This window comes from Geotrypetes seraphini, chromosome 14 (assembly GCF_902459505.1).
Source record: "Geotrypetes seraphini chromosome 14, aGeoSer1.1, whole genome shotgun sequence".
NCBI classification, from domain to species: Eukaryota; Metazoa; Chordata; class Amphibia; order Gymnophiona; family Dermophiidae; genus Geotrypetes; species Geotrypetes seraphini.
The window spans coordinates 6,917,634-6,936,245 of record NC_047097.1 but is presented as its reverse complement, the minus strand read 5'-3'; the positions used below and the strand labels follow the sequence as shown (position 1 = coordinate 6,936,245).

At 40.7% G+C, this 18,612-nt stretch overlaps 1 protein-coding gene across 3 annotated transcripts in view; it reads left to right on the top strand.

Moving 5' to 3' along the window:
* LOC117348295 (dual oxidase maturation factor 1-like) overlaps positions 1-18,612 on the top strand; it is a 93,494-nt gene that overhangs the window by 58,464 nt on the left and 16,418 nt on the right. For 2 of the 3 annotated variants that reach the window (XM_033920231.1, XM_033920229.1), the window contains exons 2-3: positions 6,862-7,035; positions 7,715-7,772. In XM_033920231.1, coding sequence (XP_033776122.1) covers positions 6,889-7,035; positions 7,715-7,772 — 205 coding nt within the window. In that variant the 5' untranslated portion in view covers positions 6,862-6,888. Of the gene's footprint in view, positions 1-5,797; positions 5,862-6,861; positions 7,036-7,714; positions 7,773-18,612 lie in introns of all 3 variants that reach the window. The other variant, XM_033920230.1, reaches the window with a different exon arrangement.

Sequence of the window (18,612 nt, the reverse complement as noted above, 5' to 3'; positions counted from 1 at the left end):
CGTGTCATGGCATTAACGCGTGGAAATTGCCGCGCGGGCTAGCCGCTGCCGCCTCCTTTTGAGCAGATTTTCGGCTAGCGCGCACTAATCCGGTGCGTGTGCTAAAACACTTAGCGCACCTTCGTAAAAAGAGCCCTAAGTATTTTCACTTATCTTTAATGTGCAGAATCACTAGCTTACCCCGTCGCTCCAAATTAGCTCCTTTAGAACCCTTGACAAAGCCTTAATATGGCGAAACGGGTCCCGTCGGGACGGGCTAGTGATATTCTGCACATTAAAGATAAGTGAAAATACTTACTGTTGTGATGTAGGGAGGAGCGTCAATCAAAAAGGAAAATCCTCTGCAATGGCCGCTTGTGAGCGGTGCACATCGCAGGCAGCCATTGCGGAGAATTTTCCTTTTTGATTGACGCTCCTCCCCACTTCATTTCAGTGATCGTCTTAACCAGTGGTTCCCAAACCTGCCCTGAAGGACCCCCAGGCCAGTCGGGTTTTCAAGATAGCCCTAATGAATATGCATGGAGCAGATCTGCATTCCTGGCATCTCCATTATATGCAAATCTCTTTGTCATTAGGGCTATCTTGAAAACCCGACTGGCCTGGGGGTCCTCCGGGACAGGTTTGGGAACCACTGGTCTTAACCATCCAGTGAATGCGTATTGGAAGTGCAGGATTAAGAACTTGACGTTTGTGCATCCTCATACGCGCTGTCTCGTTATACATTCAGACTCCCGAGGCAGGCCCGTTTGGGGCCAAAACACGATCGTGTCGAGTCTCTTCATTCAATAAACGAGATTGAACACCAGTCAGCCGCCTTCGTTGTTTTCCTTCTGCTTTCAAGTCCTGTGACGGTGGTATCTCCTGTGTTTCCTGCCTTTTTGGAAAGTATCCATTTTCCTGAAGGTAAACAGACGGGCTGATGGCGCCTGTCACAATCTACTGGTTTGCTTTGACTGCTGCTGCAGCTCAGATGTTGCTGCCCTAAGGGACTGCCAGTCAGGTTTTCAAAAAAAAACAAACCCAAAAAACTGCAATGAATATGCATGAGATGGGTTTGGTATAAGAGAAAATAATAGGAACAGCATGGCCAAAAAGAAGTCTCATAAAGTTCCCTCTGCTCTCAGCTGGGGAAAATCTGTCTGGGAAGCGCAGGAGAGGGAGGGTGACTCATACCTGTTGGACTGGGTGGTGCATGCAGGAGGCATACTACACCGAAATAAAATCATGCTTTTTGCCATGTGGTTGTATCAAGGATTCATCTCCGTATGGGGCAAGTCAATTGTTCCTCTCCTGCAGGAGATGATTTCATAAAATAGTAACAACAAAGAGGCACAACCAGTCACTGGTTGTGCCTCTTTGTTGTTACTATTTTAGGATTTTTGGCATATATATTGAGTGTAGTGTTGTACGGAGATGATTTCATGGCAGAGTTATAGGTCTCCCGCCAAGATAAATATTTGATTGTTGATATAGGCTGCTTGATAAAAAGATTATGTGGCAAAATTAACTTATTTATGTAGAGAAAAATGACAGATCAATGACAGATTATAAGCTTACCCTAAAAGCTGTGAGTTTACATTTGGGACGAGTCGCTTATTACTTCTCATAAACCTGATATTTGATGTCCTTTCCTATGTTAAGGGTTGCGCGCTTTTTTGAGTGTTAGTCAGTTGATATACCTTTGGGCAAGTAATTCTTACCACATACTAATCTTGCCACAGGGTTCTCATTAACAAACTGAGTGCATACTGACTGTAGGATTTCAGTTAGCGACATGGAGCGTAATTTTATCACCGGGAGCTTCTTCGTTTATGTAAAAACTTCATATGCCGCCTGGAGTTACAGCGGTTTCCAAATAGACATACATAGATCAAAAACAAAAGCAATACAAATCATTCTTCAAAATAATATTAGCCCATATGAAAACAAGACATACAAATTCTTCAGTAACGTATTAAAAAAAAAAAAAAAAAATGGTACAAAAATGCCCAAACAACGTTCTTGAAGCTGTAGTGGTCTGCACATAATCTTAGTTGCCCAGTAAGCTTAGAATGTTGCACCTGTTTTACCTTTTTATTTTTTTTTTTTAAATGTCCGCTCCCACGCAAAGCTCTACAATAAGGCCCCCTTTTACTAAACCGCGCTAGAGGTTTTTAGTGCCGGGAGCTGCGCTGAATGCTGCACGCTGCTCCTGACGCTCATAGGAACTCTATCAGCGTCAGGAGCAACGCAGGGCATTCAGCACGGCTCCCTGCGCTAAAAAAACGCTATCGTGGTTTAATAATAGGGGGCCTAAATGTAATGTAGTGTGCCTCTGTCTTGGTAAGAACTGGTGAACAGGCCTCTGTTTTATAAATCTTGTGTGTAAGTGCCAATCATGTTCCCACCCTGTCTATTCTCCACCTAATGCCTACATGTGTATTACATAAAGGTACACATTATGATTTCTGCGTGTCTATTTTTAGACACACATGTTCCTGGGCAATGCTCTTTAAGAGCTCACTTGAGAGCATGACAGTCCTTATAAAATAACTTCGTAGAGGGTCATTTTAAGAGAGCCTGCATTATGGAAGTATTCCTGGTTTATGTCCGAACGTGGCAGAGCCAGGCATGACTGAAAAGAGATAAAGTGGATGGCAGAAGGGTCGGGGTGGGGGGGGCCTTAGCTTAGAAAGGGTTAATTTGGATTTCAGGATATTAGTAGGGGAGTGGGGGAAAGGAATATTAGGTTTGTAGTATAGGATTTGAAGATATTACTAATTATAAATAAAACTGCAACTGGTTGTTTCTAGTTGTTGTGTTGATTGGGTTATTGGAGTGTTTTGAGATTAGAAGGTGCCGGGTGCGAGTGCCTGTGTTATTCAAAATCCACACATGCTTTCATTTTGAATCTTGCCTGAGGAAAGCTACCTGCACTCATTTACATCTCTTAAATTTTGAAGGCAGATTTTCTGACAGAAAATAATCTAATCTAATCTAGTCTTCAATTTATATACCGGGTCATCTCCCAACGGAGCTCGACTCGATTCACATGTAATTAAGGCTAGAGTACATAAGAAAGAGAGCATAAAAGAAAGAAAAGCTGGATTATCGTCAATTCTTTGATACTATAGTTAAGCCATTTAAATGTTGTGTGAACAGCAGAGTTTTCAGGACTTTACGAAATTGTTGTAGCTGGCCTATCAGTCAGGAAGTCCATTCCACATCTCTACCAGCTTGATGGCAAAAGATTGACTAAGCTTTCCTACGAATTTAAACCCTAAAAAGAAGGGAAAGATAGTTTATATTTCAGTGTATTCCTCAAATGACAAGATCTGAAGGGGTTCCAATATAAGGGAACTAAAGGATCAAATATTCCATAGAGAAGCTTAAAGATGATGCATATGCATTTAAATTGAATCCTAAAGCGGACTGGAAGCCAGTGAAGATTTCTCAGCAAAGGAGAAACATGATCGTACTTTAGCTTCCCAAATATGGGCTTAGCTGACGTATTTTGTATCAGCTGAAGTCGTTTTAGACTGCCCTGCTTAATGCCTAAATAAACTGAATTACAATAGTCTAGCTAGGCAAGCACTGTAGATTGTACCAATACTGAAAAATGTTCTTGATGGAACAATGATCTAACTTTCCTCAACATATGTAGACTAAAAAAAAACCTTTTTTGTCAAATAATTTATCTGTTCGTGAAATGAAAGTGATGAATCAAGGATAATTAATACCCAGTACTCTAGAGGAAAATCTATGTGCAATGAGATACCTGGATTCAGTATAACAGAAGTAGGAAGTTTTTCTAATCTTGGTCCAACCCAAAGCAATTTGGTTTTAGCAGCGTTCAATTTCATTTGGATGGACAATGCCCGCATTTGGTGTTTAGAAATACAACAATCTATGCTAGAAGCCAAATACACACAAACTTTTGAAAATTTTGAAAGGAAGTCTACTGTTTTAAACCTCACCTCCATGAGTACCTCCCCCTCTGTATGTACTTTCACCTACATACCGAGCTGGCAGGCGATTTTTAAGGCCTATTTCTACAGTTAAAGCACTATTTATTTCTCCTGGGAGATGGCTCTGAACATTATCCTCTACATGGGTAATTCGACAAAGTTGGCACAAACATTTACATGCCAATATGAGTGAAAATGATTAGAATATTGACATATACACACATATGTGTCTACATACACAGTGGCGTAGCAAGGGTAGGAGCCAACCACCTCCGCATACTCCTCTCCGCCCTCCACCCGCTCTTTCCGTGCCAACCTCCTTCGCTCCCTCCACACCACACTCGCACCCTCCCTTCCCACCTCTGTACCTCTCTAAATCTTTGCCAGCGTGAGCAGCCTCTCCAGCCTGATGTTTGCACTGGCATTGGCTTTCTCTCTGATGTCACTTTCTGGTCCTGAGACCCCCAGAAGTGATTTCAGAGGGAGCCAGGCCGGTGCGAGCAGCAGGCCAGAGTAGTTGCTTGCACTGGAGAAGATTTTAAAGAGGTACAGGGAGCGGAAAAGAGGGCACAAGTGTGGCGGGAGGGGGGGGCAGAAAGGTGCCCAGGGCAGTCTGCCCCCACACCTCCCTTACTATGCCATTGTACATACATAACGTAAATGCTAAAATTTCACTCTCCACTATTCTATATAAAGACACTTCAGTGCAATAACATAAGTTTGAAGATAGGCATATCGATGGGTGGCCTGTGGGCCGAACATGGGTGGGGCATAGAACAATGCATGTAAGTGATAGAATATTATTTACACATGTATTTCAGCAATGTATGCACAATTTTGCACCAGCTTTATGGCTGCTATAGGTGCTTCTGTCTAAATTATAGGTGCGTATTTGACCTGCTATGCTTTTATGCCATGAAAAAAATTAGGGTATATTCGTAGGTAACAAAATTTGAACATGACTCCATATCTGTTGTCAGAAGGCATCTACCGTTGGACAATAAAAAAGCATATGATCCAACGTTTCTTTTTCACTTTTACATGACCAGCATAAAGTAGAGTTTTCTACATTTATCTTATTCATTCAGCTTAACAGGAGTCCAATTAACCTGCCTCGTCATAAAGTATAATGATTGTTTCTTTGAAGCTGATTGACAACATCTTAAGTAGTATAAAACTCTACTGTTCATCAGATATCAACGTATTCAGTTCACTAGCCCAGTGGTTCCCAACCCTGTCCTGGAGGAACACCAGGCCAATTGGGTTTTCAGGCTAGCCCTAATGAATATGCATGAAGCAAATTTGCATGCCTATCACTTCCATCATATGCAAATCTCTCTCATGCATATTCATTAGGGCTAGCCTGAAAACCCGATTGGCCTGGTGTTCCTCCAGGACAGGGTTGGGAATCACTGCACTAGCCCATATGTCTTCTAGGCCAACTATCCTTAGTTTGATGTCTCATGACCTAGACACATAAAACTTTTGCATATTGATAAAATACTTGGCTTAGACATTTTCAGTGAAATCTTTGAGCAACCAATTGCATGACGAAGTTGTAGCCATTTAAAGGTTTGATTGTCATGAATGATTGGGTGGTTATGTATGTATGTGGGGAAAGGGTGGGATGGGATATGTTTAGAATACATGTGTATCCCTTGCTTATGTTAACATTATTATATTATACTATTGCCCCTTGATACTTAAATTTTGGAGGTCCAAATGGGATCAAGTGAACAACATAGTGGAAAATCCAGTGGCATTAACGTATGACACCATTTTATTTGGTACATTGATGAGAGCTAAAAGCCAAATAGCTAATCGAAATAAACTTCTATTTATAATGACAGGGGTTGCCATACAGCTCATTTTAAGGAATTGGATGAATTGGGATCGATTAAGTTACAGTTTTTGGTGAGAATCTCTGTGTTACATTTTTAAAATGGAAGATTTTATGTCCATACAGCAAGGGCAGTACAGAAAGTTTATGGATGTTTGGGAGCCATTGGCTAAATTTTGTAAGGAAGAATAATTGATTTTATTTTATAGACTTGTAAACATACACTTCCAGGGTAGGTTGGGGGGTGGGGAAGGGAGTTGCATTGGAATTTGATTCAGGGTATATATGGATAGTTTCTTGTGGGTTTTATTTTATTTGAGTAGTGGGTGGGAGGGTGGAGAAAAATTTAATTGTATATTAATGTCTGAAAGTTTATTGTGCTTGTCTTGTGATATTTTATGTATATGAACTACTTTTTGCACAATTATAGTTTGAAAATCTAATAAAGATATTTTTTTTTTAAATCTATTCTTCTGTCTGGATATTTTGTTATGAAAAAATTTTCAATAAAATTTTTGGAACTTAAAAAAAAAGAAAGAAATTAGGCATCTATTTTCATTTATAGAATACGAACCACATGAACACTCTCTAGGTGCCTAAACACAGGTACACTGTTAGAAATGCCCTTCATGTGCATCTCTCTAGAGCAGGGATCTCAAAGTCCCTCCTTGAGGGCCGCAATCCAGTCGGGTTTTCAGGATTTCCCCAATGAATATGCATTGAAAGCTGTGCATGCACATAGATCTCATGCATATTCATTGGGGAAATCCTGAAAACCCAACTGGATTGCGGCCCTCAAGGAGGGACTTTGAGACCCCTGCTCTAGAGCAAGAAATACTGTTACATCTCTGAAAAGCAGGACAATTTTTATTTATTTTTTAAAATTCTTTATTCATTTTCAAATTTACAATAAGTGTAACAATATATCCAAACAAATTAACAATAAGTATAACACTTAATAATCATCAATGGTACAAATAATATGCTCTTATCTCCCATCCTTCCCACCAATTTCTAAAGGAACTGGAAGGTTCATTTCTCAGTTTGTCTCTGATGGTTTTTGTCTTTTTTTAGGTTACTACTTAATTCTGCATTGCAAAAATGAGTCAGCAAGATGGTGTCTTTCCCTTTTTCCCTCAACCAAGGACACCCTTCATTTTTGATACCAAAATCATTGAAGTGATTATCTTATTTTTGGCTGGTGCATGCACCTTCATCATCATCCTGCCTGGTATTCGAGGGAAGGCGGTAAGTGTGCATTTCTTTTTTTTTTAATTCAATGGCTTCTGTAGTATGTACCAGAGGGGTGCAAAGAAATAGAACAGGAAATCCTGGGAGTTAACCAAACAAATGGTCTGTTTTGAATTTCCTGGGCCTTTTGAACTTGAACTTGACAATAAGGCTAAAAATTAATTAGAGATTGCTTATATTCAGTGCTATCTAGTTAACTCTGGTTATGTCAGGCCTGCCAATTAGGGGGTATGAATTAGCCATATAAGGTAATCAACTAATTTTAACTGACTACATTCAACACCAATAACTTATTGCCCCAGGTACATTAGGTAGATAGAGTGTGAGCCCACCGGGAGAAATACTTGAGTACCTGAATGTAAACCGCTTAGGCTATACCATAAATACTAAATACTAACAAAATTTATTCAGCCTCTCAGTGTTCATATTTTTGAGAAGCCGTTTAGCATAAGAAACTTGGCAGGGTTGAGAGGTGAAGGTAAGACAGGAAACAGGAAGTAAGACGTAGGTCAAGTTGGAGTGTAGTGTAGGTCATTTTATCTTTCTTTCCTGTCTCATCTAAATCCTTATAGTGTATTTCATTGACTCCTTTCTGTCATTTTCTGCTTTTATAAGAACAATAACTGAAAAAAACCCTCAACAACAAATTGATATGATGCCATTTTTTTTTCCACAGAGGCCATTTTGGCTTTTAAGGGTTCTCACAAGCCTCTTCATTGGTGCTGTGATTCTTGGTGAGTGTGTATAATAATTATTAATCATTTATGTAATGTATGCCAGATGGTGAATGTGTATAACAATGATTAATTATTTATATAATGTATGCCAGATATATATAGTACTGTACAGAGACACAGTGGAGGAACTGTAATTTTATAAGGATCCACCCAAACATAAGTGACAAGTACATGCATAAATCACAATAATCCAGCTATGCGCTATTCTGCAAGTCTGAGCATTTCTTTCAAAGTGTACACTCACTCACTCACATGAGTGGAGCCTAGGCAGAGTGTAAGCAGAGCATACACATAAACTATAAATTACATGCATATCTCCAAAATCTAAGCAAAAGCATTTATACTCATTCTATGGCTGTATATGTGTTTGCCTTTAAATACATATACATGCGCATACTTGGTTATATTAGCAATCCATAATAAGAACGTAAGAATAGCTATACAGTCTCCTATTTCCAACAGTGGCTAATCCAAGTCACAAGTACCTGGCAGAAACCCAAATAGTAGCAACATTCTATGCTACCAATCCAGGGTAAGCAGGGCTTTCCCCTTCTCTGTCTCCATAGCAGACTATGGGCTTTTCCTCCAGGAACTTGCCCAACCCTTTTTCAAATCCAGCTACTCTAACCACTGTTACTACGTCCTTTGGCAATGAGCTCAAGATCTTAACTATTCACTCCTCCTATTTGTTCTAAAAATATTTCCATGTAACTTCATTGAGTGTTCCCTAGTATTTATAGAGGCCTTTATAGATTAGGACCCTTTATACAAATTCTATCATGTGGATAATTTTGAAAGGACTTTTGGTTTGCAAAAGTATTTTATATACATAAATGAGCTCATACAATTTTTTTTTATTTTTATAAATCTTTATTGGTTTTCCAAACTATCATTGTGCAAACAAACAATTCTAAAATACATAATATCACAAGAAAGCACATTAAACTTATAGACATTAATGAACAATTATTTTTCCTCCCACTCTCCCATCAAATAATCATAAATTAGATATCTTCAAGAAACTATCCCTGACTTAAACTTCAATGCAAAACCACCCTGGATGTGTATGCTGAGAGGTCAATAAAATAAAATAAGTTATCATTCTTTACAAAACTTGGTCAATGGTTCCCAAACATCCATAAATTTCTTGTATCGTTCCTGTTGTATGGCCATTGAGTGTTCCATTTTGAAAGTATAACAAAGAGATTCCCACCAGAACGTATAATTCAACCTATCCCAGTTCTTCCAATTCTTCATAATGAGTTGTATGGCAACCCCTGTCATTATAAACAGAAATGGGGGGAAACGAAGTTCGAATGTGAGCTTCTCTTGTGTTTGTTTGCTGAGAAAGAGAAAAGGTCAGTTATGTATTTAGGGGCTAGACCGTATAGTACTTTGAAGCAGAAGCATGCGAATTTGAACTTTACGCGTGCTTCCATCGGTAGCCAGTACAACTGCCGGTAGTAAGGTGTCACGTGATCGAATTTCTTTAGCCCGAAGATTAGTCTGACAGCTGCATTTTGCATTAATTGTAGACGTCGCATGTTCTTTTGGGAAGTTGCTAGATATGCGATGCTACAGTAGTCAAGTTGACTTAGTACGAGGGATTGTACCAGGATTCTGAATGCTGACGTATCGAAATAAGATTTAATGGATCTAAGTTTCCAGAGAGTGAAAAAACCCTTTCTGATTAAGGAGTTCAACTGGTCTTTCATGGTTAGGCATTGGTCCAGAGTTACACCCAGTATCCTCATGGTAGACTGAATAGGGTAACTAAGTTCGTTAATGCATATTGGTGTTTTGGTGTCAAGCGGATGTGGCGAAGCAACGAAGAATTTCATTTTTTCTGAATTTAGTTTGAGCTTGAAGTCTGTCATCCATTGTTCCATCACATTTATAGCTTCTGATGCCTTGGGAATAGTTTCAGAGATAGAGTTAGCAAATGGGATGATGATCGTAAAGTCATCTGCGTAACTGAATAATTTTATATCTAGCTGGGTTAATTGCAAGCCCAGTGAGGACATGTAGACATTGAAAAGCAGTGGGGATAGCGGTGACCCTTGCGGCACACCGGATGGAAAGAGAATTATTGGACATGGGGGTGGGAGAGGAGTGAGGTAGAGAGATGCATGGGGAAGAGAGAGATGTCAGATCACTGTAATGGGAAGGAGAGAAAGAGAGAGATGCCAGACCAAGGAGTGGAACGGAAAGAGGGGGGAGAGAGATGCCAGACCGCAGAAAGGAGAGAAGAGAAGGAGAGAGATGTTAGACCTCAGGAAGAGGGAGGGAAGAAGAGAGAGATGCCAGACCATAGGAGAGGAGAGAGATTCAAGGCTATGGGAAAGAAAGGAGAAAGATGCCAGACCATGTGAGGGGGAAGGGGGAAGACAGAGTTGTCTGACCATGGGAGAGGGATGAGATGGTACACAGGGATGGAGGAGAAAGGGAGACAGGGGGAGGAGATGGTACACAGCAATGGATGCGGCAGGGAAGAGATAAGAAGAAATACTTCTTATGGATAGATGGGAATAGGGGAGAAGATGGTACACATGGATAGATGGGAAGGGAAGACATGGAAACGTAGATAGATTTTGAGAAGAAAGCAAAAAAATGTAAAAAAGTTGAATTTTAAAAGATAATGCTAAAGATGGATGTATGGCAGAAAGTGAAGGAGAGAAAAACAGCAAATGGATAAGGTGGTCCTGGATACATAGTTAAGAGCACAGAGAGAAGGAAGTGCAGCCAGAGACTGGGAAAGATGGTTTGAAAAACAAAATCACTAGACAACAAAGGTACGGGGGAATGATTTTATTTTCAATTGAGTGATTGAATTATGTCAATTTCGAGAATTTACATCTGCTGTCTATATTTTGCACTGTTCAGGAAGAAATGCATTTGTTTCTTTTTCTCTGGGGTTGTACTGCATGCAGAGTTTAGGGTTTCGTTAGTATATATTAGTACTTTTAGTTTTGGTCCCATATTTGTCTAGGGGTTCTCTGTGTTCTGGTAGGAATGAATGTTGAGAAGCATACAGTGTGCTTTGTGTAGTTTAAATTTGTGGTTAACCATTATTTGTTGTTAATAAGATTATATTGTATGTATATATGAAAAATGAATGGAAAAATGGTATTACAATTAGTTCTATTATGGGGGCAGGGTCTGGGGCAGAGATTGGGAGGGGTCTGGCCCATGACAGCCTATATTTTAGATTTTGGCCCCTTAATGTGATTGAGTTTGACACCCCTGCTCTAAGCACTTCTTCAGAAAGTGTCTGAGGATCTAAAGTTGGCAAAACATGACAAGACGGTGGCCAAAACCAGAAGGATGCTAAGCAATTACATAACAGAATGATCATCTGCAAATAATAAGCATTTCTGAAGAAAATTGTTGTAGAAATATGCAAATATGGTGCCTTTAGCTGCCAAATGCTGGCGGCCATCTTTGCTAGTTTTGGTATCTAGCAACCTTGTACATTTCTTAGTTGGTAGGAAGGTTTGCAGTCTCCACCAACAGAATGTGATGTAGTAGGAGAAGGGGAGGAGAAATCCTGTAATACAAATACCGGTAATTGCCAAAGTGGTATTTAAGTAGAGACCTGTAATGGATCATAGAGCTAGTTCTGATCTTTATACATTTTGATAAACAATTCTTAGCCAGTTAGATTATGCCATCTCTTAGAATCATATACTATTTTTCTTCCCTCCTGAGAACCAGTAACTCTTCTAGCTCCTCGCTGTCTTGCGATCTACACAAATAACAAAACAGCTGTAATTAGTCACATAATCAATTGCTTTTCATTTAGAGGACAGAGGAATGTGCAAGGCCTTTCAGTGACCTAAGGTCCTTTAATACATCAACCACAGACGTCTGAAGTGTGATTCCCAAAAGAAAGTAGTTTAACTAGTACAGAGATCTTCCCATCAGGCCCTCCCTGCCAATTCATCATTTCCCACATATCTTGCTGGCTTATCTACTGAAGAGGGCTTTAAACTAGAAGTGATGAGGCAGGGTGATCAAAGTCCCTAGGTGAGTATAAGCCTTCAGGTAAGTAAATCACAGAATACTTCTACACAGATGGGAAAAGGGGGCAATGTCTGGAAAGCAGTTCTAGATGATTTTAACATGCAAGATGTTGATTAGGGTATCCCTATTGTGGGGTCTTCTAGAAGTAGGGAGATCCTGAATTCTCTACAAGGAGAACTGTTCCAGCAGTTGGTAATAGAACACACGTGGGGTGGGGTCATTCTGGATTTAGTGCTTACAAACGGGGAAAATGTTTCTGATGTTACAGTGATCACTGCATGGTATGGTTTAATATTAAGATGGGTATAGAGAGGGCTCATTCAAAAGCAAAGGTTCTAGACTTTAAAAAAATACTAACTTTGTTCGGGAGGGGGATTACATCAAGGAATTGTTGTGTGAATGGGAACGTCCAGAAGGAGTGGAAATGCAGTGGCCATAACTGAAAGGAGTAATTGTAAGAGCAACAAACCTTTTTGTGAGGCAAGTAAGTAAAAGTAAGAGGAAAAGAAGGCCACTTTGGTTCTCAAAAGTAGTAGCTGAGAAGGTAAGGAATAAGAGGTTAGTTTTCATAAACTACAAAAGATCACAGAAAGAGGAAGATAGGCAAAAATATCTGGAAAAGTTAAAAGAGCTGGTCTTGTAGTCAGGAAAGCAAAGATGCAAACGGAAGAAAAAAATAGCTTACACCGTAAAACGGGGAGATAAGATATTTTTTAGATTTATTAGTGATAGGAAAAAGTGCAAAAGTGGCATTGTGAGACTCAAAGGTGAAGGGGAGAAATATGTAGAAGCTGATAAAGAAAAGGCTGAATTGCTTAACAAATATTTCTGTTCTGTGTTCACGGCTGAAGTGCCTGGAGCGGGACCGCAGAAGACAAACGTGAATAAGGATGGAGGAGTGGTAGACCCTGATCGATTTTCAGAGGGTTGTGTTCATGAAGAGCTAGCTAAAATAAAGGTAGACAAAGTGATGGGGCTGGATGGTGTACATCCGAGGGTGCTGAACGAACTTAGGGAAGTTCTGGTGGCTCCGCTGACTGACCTTTTCAATGAGTCTCTAGAGTTGGGAGTGGTACCGGAGGACTAGAGAAGGGCGGATGTGGTCCCTCTCCACAAAAATGAAAGTAAGGAAGAAGTAGGGAATTATGTCTGACTTCTGTGGTAAGCAAATTAATGGAAACTCTTCTAAAACAGAGAATGGTGAAATTTTTGGAATCCTGTGGCAACATGGATTCACGAGAGGTAGGTCTTGTCAGACAAATCTGATCAATTTTTTTGACTGGATGGAGGGAGTGTGCTAGATGTGTTGTATTTATATTTTAGCAAAACCTTTGACAGTGTTCCACACAGATGTCTAATAAATAAACTGAGTACCCTTAGGATGGGTCCCAAAGTGACGGGCTGGATCAAGAACTGGTTGAGTGGAAGGCGATAGAGGGTAGTGATCAATGGAGATCACTCTGAGGAAAGGGATGTTACCAGTGGTGTGCCTCAAAGTTCTGTTCTTGGGCCTGTTCTTTTTAAGGGACTGGATGAATGTTGGTGCTGGGGTTAGTGGGGGTGGTCGTTCGTGGGTTTTTATTATCAAATAGTTGTTTTATTTCAGCTGAAAACTGTTATGACTTTATGCCTATCATATATTGGAAATGAAAATAAATACCATATATACTCAAATATAAACCGGGATTTTGGGGCCCAAAAATGGGGGTCCCGGTTTATATTTGAGCCAACGCCCCCTCCCAGAATTATTGCAGGTCACCGCCGGGCTCTACACCCTGCTCCCCTCCCTGCGTCGTTGCAGGTACCTCACACAGCTTCATCGGATGCGTCGGAACAACGAGGCTCTCTGGTGGCCATTGGCTCTCCGTAACCACACTGATATTACTCCAGGGTGGGAAACAAGCAGGAATCCTGGCAGAAAAGCCACGAGAACGCTTCCACCCTGCCCCACACCCACACTCCCACTGCAGGTGATTGAGGCCAGCAGCGTGACGGATTTTAAGAGGAAATGGGATACTCATGTGGGATCTCTAAGGGAGTGAACTCTGGGGGGAGGCTAATTGGAATGGGCAGACTTGGTGGGCTATAGCCCTTTTCTGCCGTCATTTTCTATGTTTCTATGTTTCTAACCAGCTAAGTATGCGGCCCACCAATGGCCACAGCCTCTGATTGGTAACCGAAGAGGAAATGTTGATCGTGCCTCCCACTGTCCGCTTCTCCTATTGGTCAGCACTAATTGCACTAGGTTTCCAGAGAATGAGCCTCCCTGCCCCCTAGCCCTTTCATGCTTCCACCCCCCTCCGTTCGCTATCAGACAAAAATTGAGCTGCATCGCCCCCAGCTCCGTGCCATTGGACAGAGGCCGAGACTCTTCGCCCAGGCCCCTTGCCAATTGGACAGATTCATTGGGAAAGCGAGAGGGCGGTAACTCCTCCCCTCGCACACAGATTCACTTAACTTTATTGACGAGCCAACTTTTCCGGACAGGTAGGAAGTGCTGGATGCTGGCCTGGTCATGGGTGAGCTCACGGACCCGCACTCATACATCAGAGAGACACCCCTTCTTCCCTCCCCCAAAAGCAGCAGCTTCATTGGATGGACCCAGTTTCAGGAGGAAGAGTCCTTGGCCAGTCATCCCAAAGCATTCTGGGATTTGTAATCCCTGCTTCTACCCATTCAGAAATCAGTGCTGCAGGTCCCATGTCAGAAAGCCACAACCCTGCTCCCCACTGCTCACAATCCCAAGTGTATCCCCCACCCTGCCAGGGTGGGCTGGAATCCTGTTTATGTCTTCTCTGTTTAGATTATAAGCTTTTTCAAGCAGGGACTGTCTCCTTTGTGACTCTGTACAGCGTTGCGTACGTTTGCTTAACAATCTAGAAGTAAGGAAGCCACTCAGCAGGAGGGAGGGAGATCCAAGATGGCGACAGCATAGGTTGTTTCTGCATTTGCTCCGCTGAGCTTCCTCTTCCTAAATAATTTTTAGTGGTGTAATATTAATTTCTTACCAGAAAGAATGCCGAAAAGGAGAGGGAGAAGCGTCGCTAGTGCCTTGCGATGCTCTGGGGCTCCTAAGGTCTGCAGTATTGAGGAACTCATCAGGCGCATGCAGGGTACGCCAATAACATCAGAAGCTCCCACGCTGGAGATGCTGCAAAGAAGCGGCACGTAGCAGTCATCCTTGGGGCTTGAGACAACTTTTAGTCCTGACCAGCGAGCACCGGCGCCGCATCCCCAGACTACCAGTTCCCGAGGGAGGGGGAGCTTCCGGGAGTCGGAGAGCTTTCTCCTCCGGAGGCAGTGGAGAATATCACGGGGAATGGAGACTTAGGTTCCCAGTTTGTTCAAAGGAACCTGAATTTGGATCTGGGGGAAAGAACAGCAGCTGGGGCTGGACTAACCCAGTTAGAACAGCGACAAGAAGACTTGCCAGTGGGTGAGCTGAAGTTTATACATTTACAAACTCCTTATTTTTCCTAAGCCCCAGGATGTAACCTTGGACGCCCTGTGGGACTTAATTGCTAATATACCTAAAACCCTTCAACTTCAACAACTGGAAATTCGACTTAAAGAAAATATATCTTTGATTTGAAGAAAATGACTTGTGATCTTAAGTCGCAAACAGAAACTCAGTAACAGGACATTAAATCTTCAAAATTAATACAGGAGACGTTAATTAAGGATAACACTAATTTAAGAAGGAAACTTGAATCACTAGAAAATTTCTCAAGAAGTAACAAATTCATTAATTTCCCTAGGATTTCTACAATAACTCCTAGGGAAATGTTGAACCGTTACCTAATTGAAATATTGCAAATACCGGAGTCCTTTATACCTCCATTACTGCAGGTATATTACCTTCCTGTTAAGGACCAAAAGAAACAGCAAGAAGTGCTTCAAGAACCATTGGATGTATCAGCTATATTAGAGGCTTCTGATAGGGAAGTAGCCACTCCGGCTACTATGCTTTTTTCAGTTGCTCTTGCTTTAGATAAAACATGGCTTTTGAAATTATACTTTAAAAACAAACATAAAGAATTCTTAGGTTTGAAAGTTCAAATGTTTCCTGATTTAGCCAGGGACACACAGAGGCGTAGGAAATAATTTATTTTGTTAAGACCTGGTATTACAGCCTTGGGTGCTACCTTTTTTCTTCGTTATCCCTGTACATGCATAATTCATTATAAATCACACAAATTTGTTTTCTTTGAGCCCTCTCAACTGACAACATTTTTGTCTCTGTCGAAGCTAGAGAATGCTCATGAAGATAGATGAATGCCCTTAACACAAATCACCTATAGCTGGTTTTTTCCTTATAAAATTTTCTTTTAATCCGTTTATTTTTAATCTTGGATCCTATTATGAGGACTTGAGCAGGATTTAAGTTATGAAATTGTTTTTTTATGATATTATAAGATTGTTGGAATGATTTTTCTTTATTTTCTTGAATCTTGCTTTCTGTACAAGTTAATCTTGAATATGTATATTTGAAAATTCTGTAAATAAATAAAAAAAGCAGGAGGTGCTGGGTACAGTTCATGGAACGAAGGGAGCTGGGTGCAGTGCCTGGCAGGGGAGGGATGGGGGCTGGGTGCAGTGCCTGGCAGGGAGGGGGTTGGGGACAGAGCCTGACGGCAGGACACTTGAATATTAAGCCGCCCAATTCAAGTCAACCATTTTTCCTCTTTTGGGGGGAAAAGGGGGGTTTCGACTTATATTCAGATCGACTTATATTCAAGTATATACGGCATTTCAAATTCAGAAATAAAATCCTACAATCCAATAGAAAGATTTAACTCCAATAGCAAAGTGTTCTTCTTTCTCTTTTAGAAATTGTTACCTGAAATGCAGGAAGAAGCTTATTTAACACAGCACACTTTTTAGATCCTCTCTCTCTCTCTTCTAGAGACCCCAGCAAATGGATTACTCAGGACCAAGATTAGATATCACTTTTAGCTCTTTGCCATCTCTTTCCTCCTCCTTTAGGAAAGAAAAAATTAAATTCTTCTTTCCTTCCCTGAGTTCACTCTCCCCTCAGAAATTCTATAAACACCCTTTTCATACATAGGCTGAGAGTGCTCTGCCATCTCCTGGCTGAGCTTGGTTATTGTTTCCTCGCACATGAATACTCATAGGTGGGGGTTTATGTAGCCAACGAGTTTCACCTGATTGCTTTATCAAGACTTCCCCTATAACATCAAAAGCAAGATATCAAAATCTATTTACTTTGTAAATCACCAAAGATTATTTACTTTATAGAAGATAGATTACTAACTTTGCTAATAGGGAACACCAAACTTTAATATTTAAAATTTTTTTTAAACCCCGCTAAGATTTAAATCATCAAACCTTTTTCGTAACCACCTTCTCGTACGCTATCAAACTTTAATGCTGAGATGGTGGCAATGTTTGCTTCACTAATTTTATGTTTCCACCATCAAATAAAAAATATTGAAGTTTGGTATTCCCTATTAGTAAAGTTAGTAATCTATAAAGTAAATACTAGTAATCTTTGCAGGTTGGAGGTGCAGCTCATTCTGGTGAAGAGCCAAAGAAGTATGCGGCAGAAAAGAGAAGAGGTGTCAGCACCCCCCTCCCCAAAATGGCACCCAGAGCGGTCCAACTCCCCCCTTACTATGCCACTGGTCCTAAATTCACCCACTTAGCTATTACAAGTCCTAGCACTGAAAATTATCAGCACCCACATACTTAGGAAACCAACCTATTCAATCTTAGTCCTTAACAACCGAGCGCAAGAACCACCTATCGCTAAATCTGTACTTTGTTTATTTATTCAATCTGTAACTTTGTTTATTCACTCAATCTGTAATATTTCTAATCATTGTAAACCACATAGAACTTCACGGTCCTGCGGTGTATAAACTGTTATTATTATTATTATAACCCATGCCTCCTCCCCCACTCCAACCCCTGTACCACCCCTGACCTACCTACTTTTTTTTATTGGGGTGATATTGAACGTCACAGTCCAGTTATGTGCCATTGAATATCACCACTTAGGTGGTGCTAAGCGATTTACTGGGCAGGAGAGGCTCCTGTCTGCTTAAATCACTTTGAACCACAGCTAGAAAATTATTTAAAGATGAAATACAATGGCAGTTTTATTCCTGCACACCTGTATTATATCCCTATGGCAGATATGTATAGCATGCACCTCAATTACAGGTGCATTCCTTGTGGAACATGCCCTACAGGTTTTTTAAGACATGTGGTTTTAATGCTATTTTTCTGTGTGCATTAATAAGGAGACATCCTTCTTCCTGTCTACTCATAAGACACCGGTTTGACATGAAGGCAGATGTCTTCTGCTGATTATGTAACATACTTAAGCCGTTTTCCCATGGACACAACATTTTGTACATCAGACCTTTTTGTATATGTCTCATTTACTTAAGTCATGCCATTTGTATTATTTCTCAAAGGCAGTTACTGGTACATCTCTGTAATTTTGATAACGAGGGGCTCATTTTCAAAGCACTTAGGCACACAAAGTACCATCGGTTACTATGATACTTTGTCCCACAAATTCTATAATGGCACCCAAAGTTGTGTGAGTACGCCAGTGCGTGTAGCCAATGGACACACACAACTCAGTTGATTGGCCTATATCAACACCAATAATTGCCAATTAACACCCCATAACTGATGCTAATTGGGACTAATTAAAAGTTATGTGCACAACTTGAAAAGTACAGTTCTGTAAAAAAGTATGCACCAGGTACAGTATACAAATTTGCAAAGGGAGTGTGGCCAGGGGCAGAATGGGAGCATTCCTAAAAGGTAGGTGCAATGT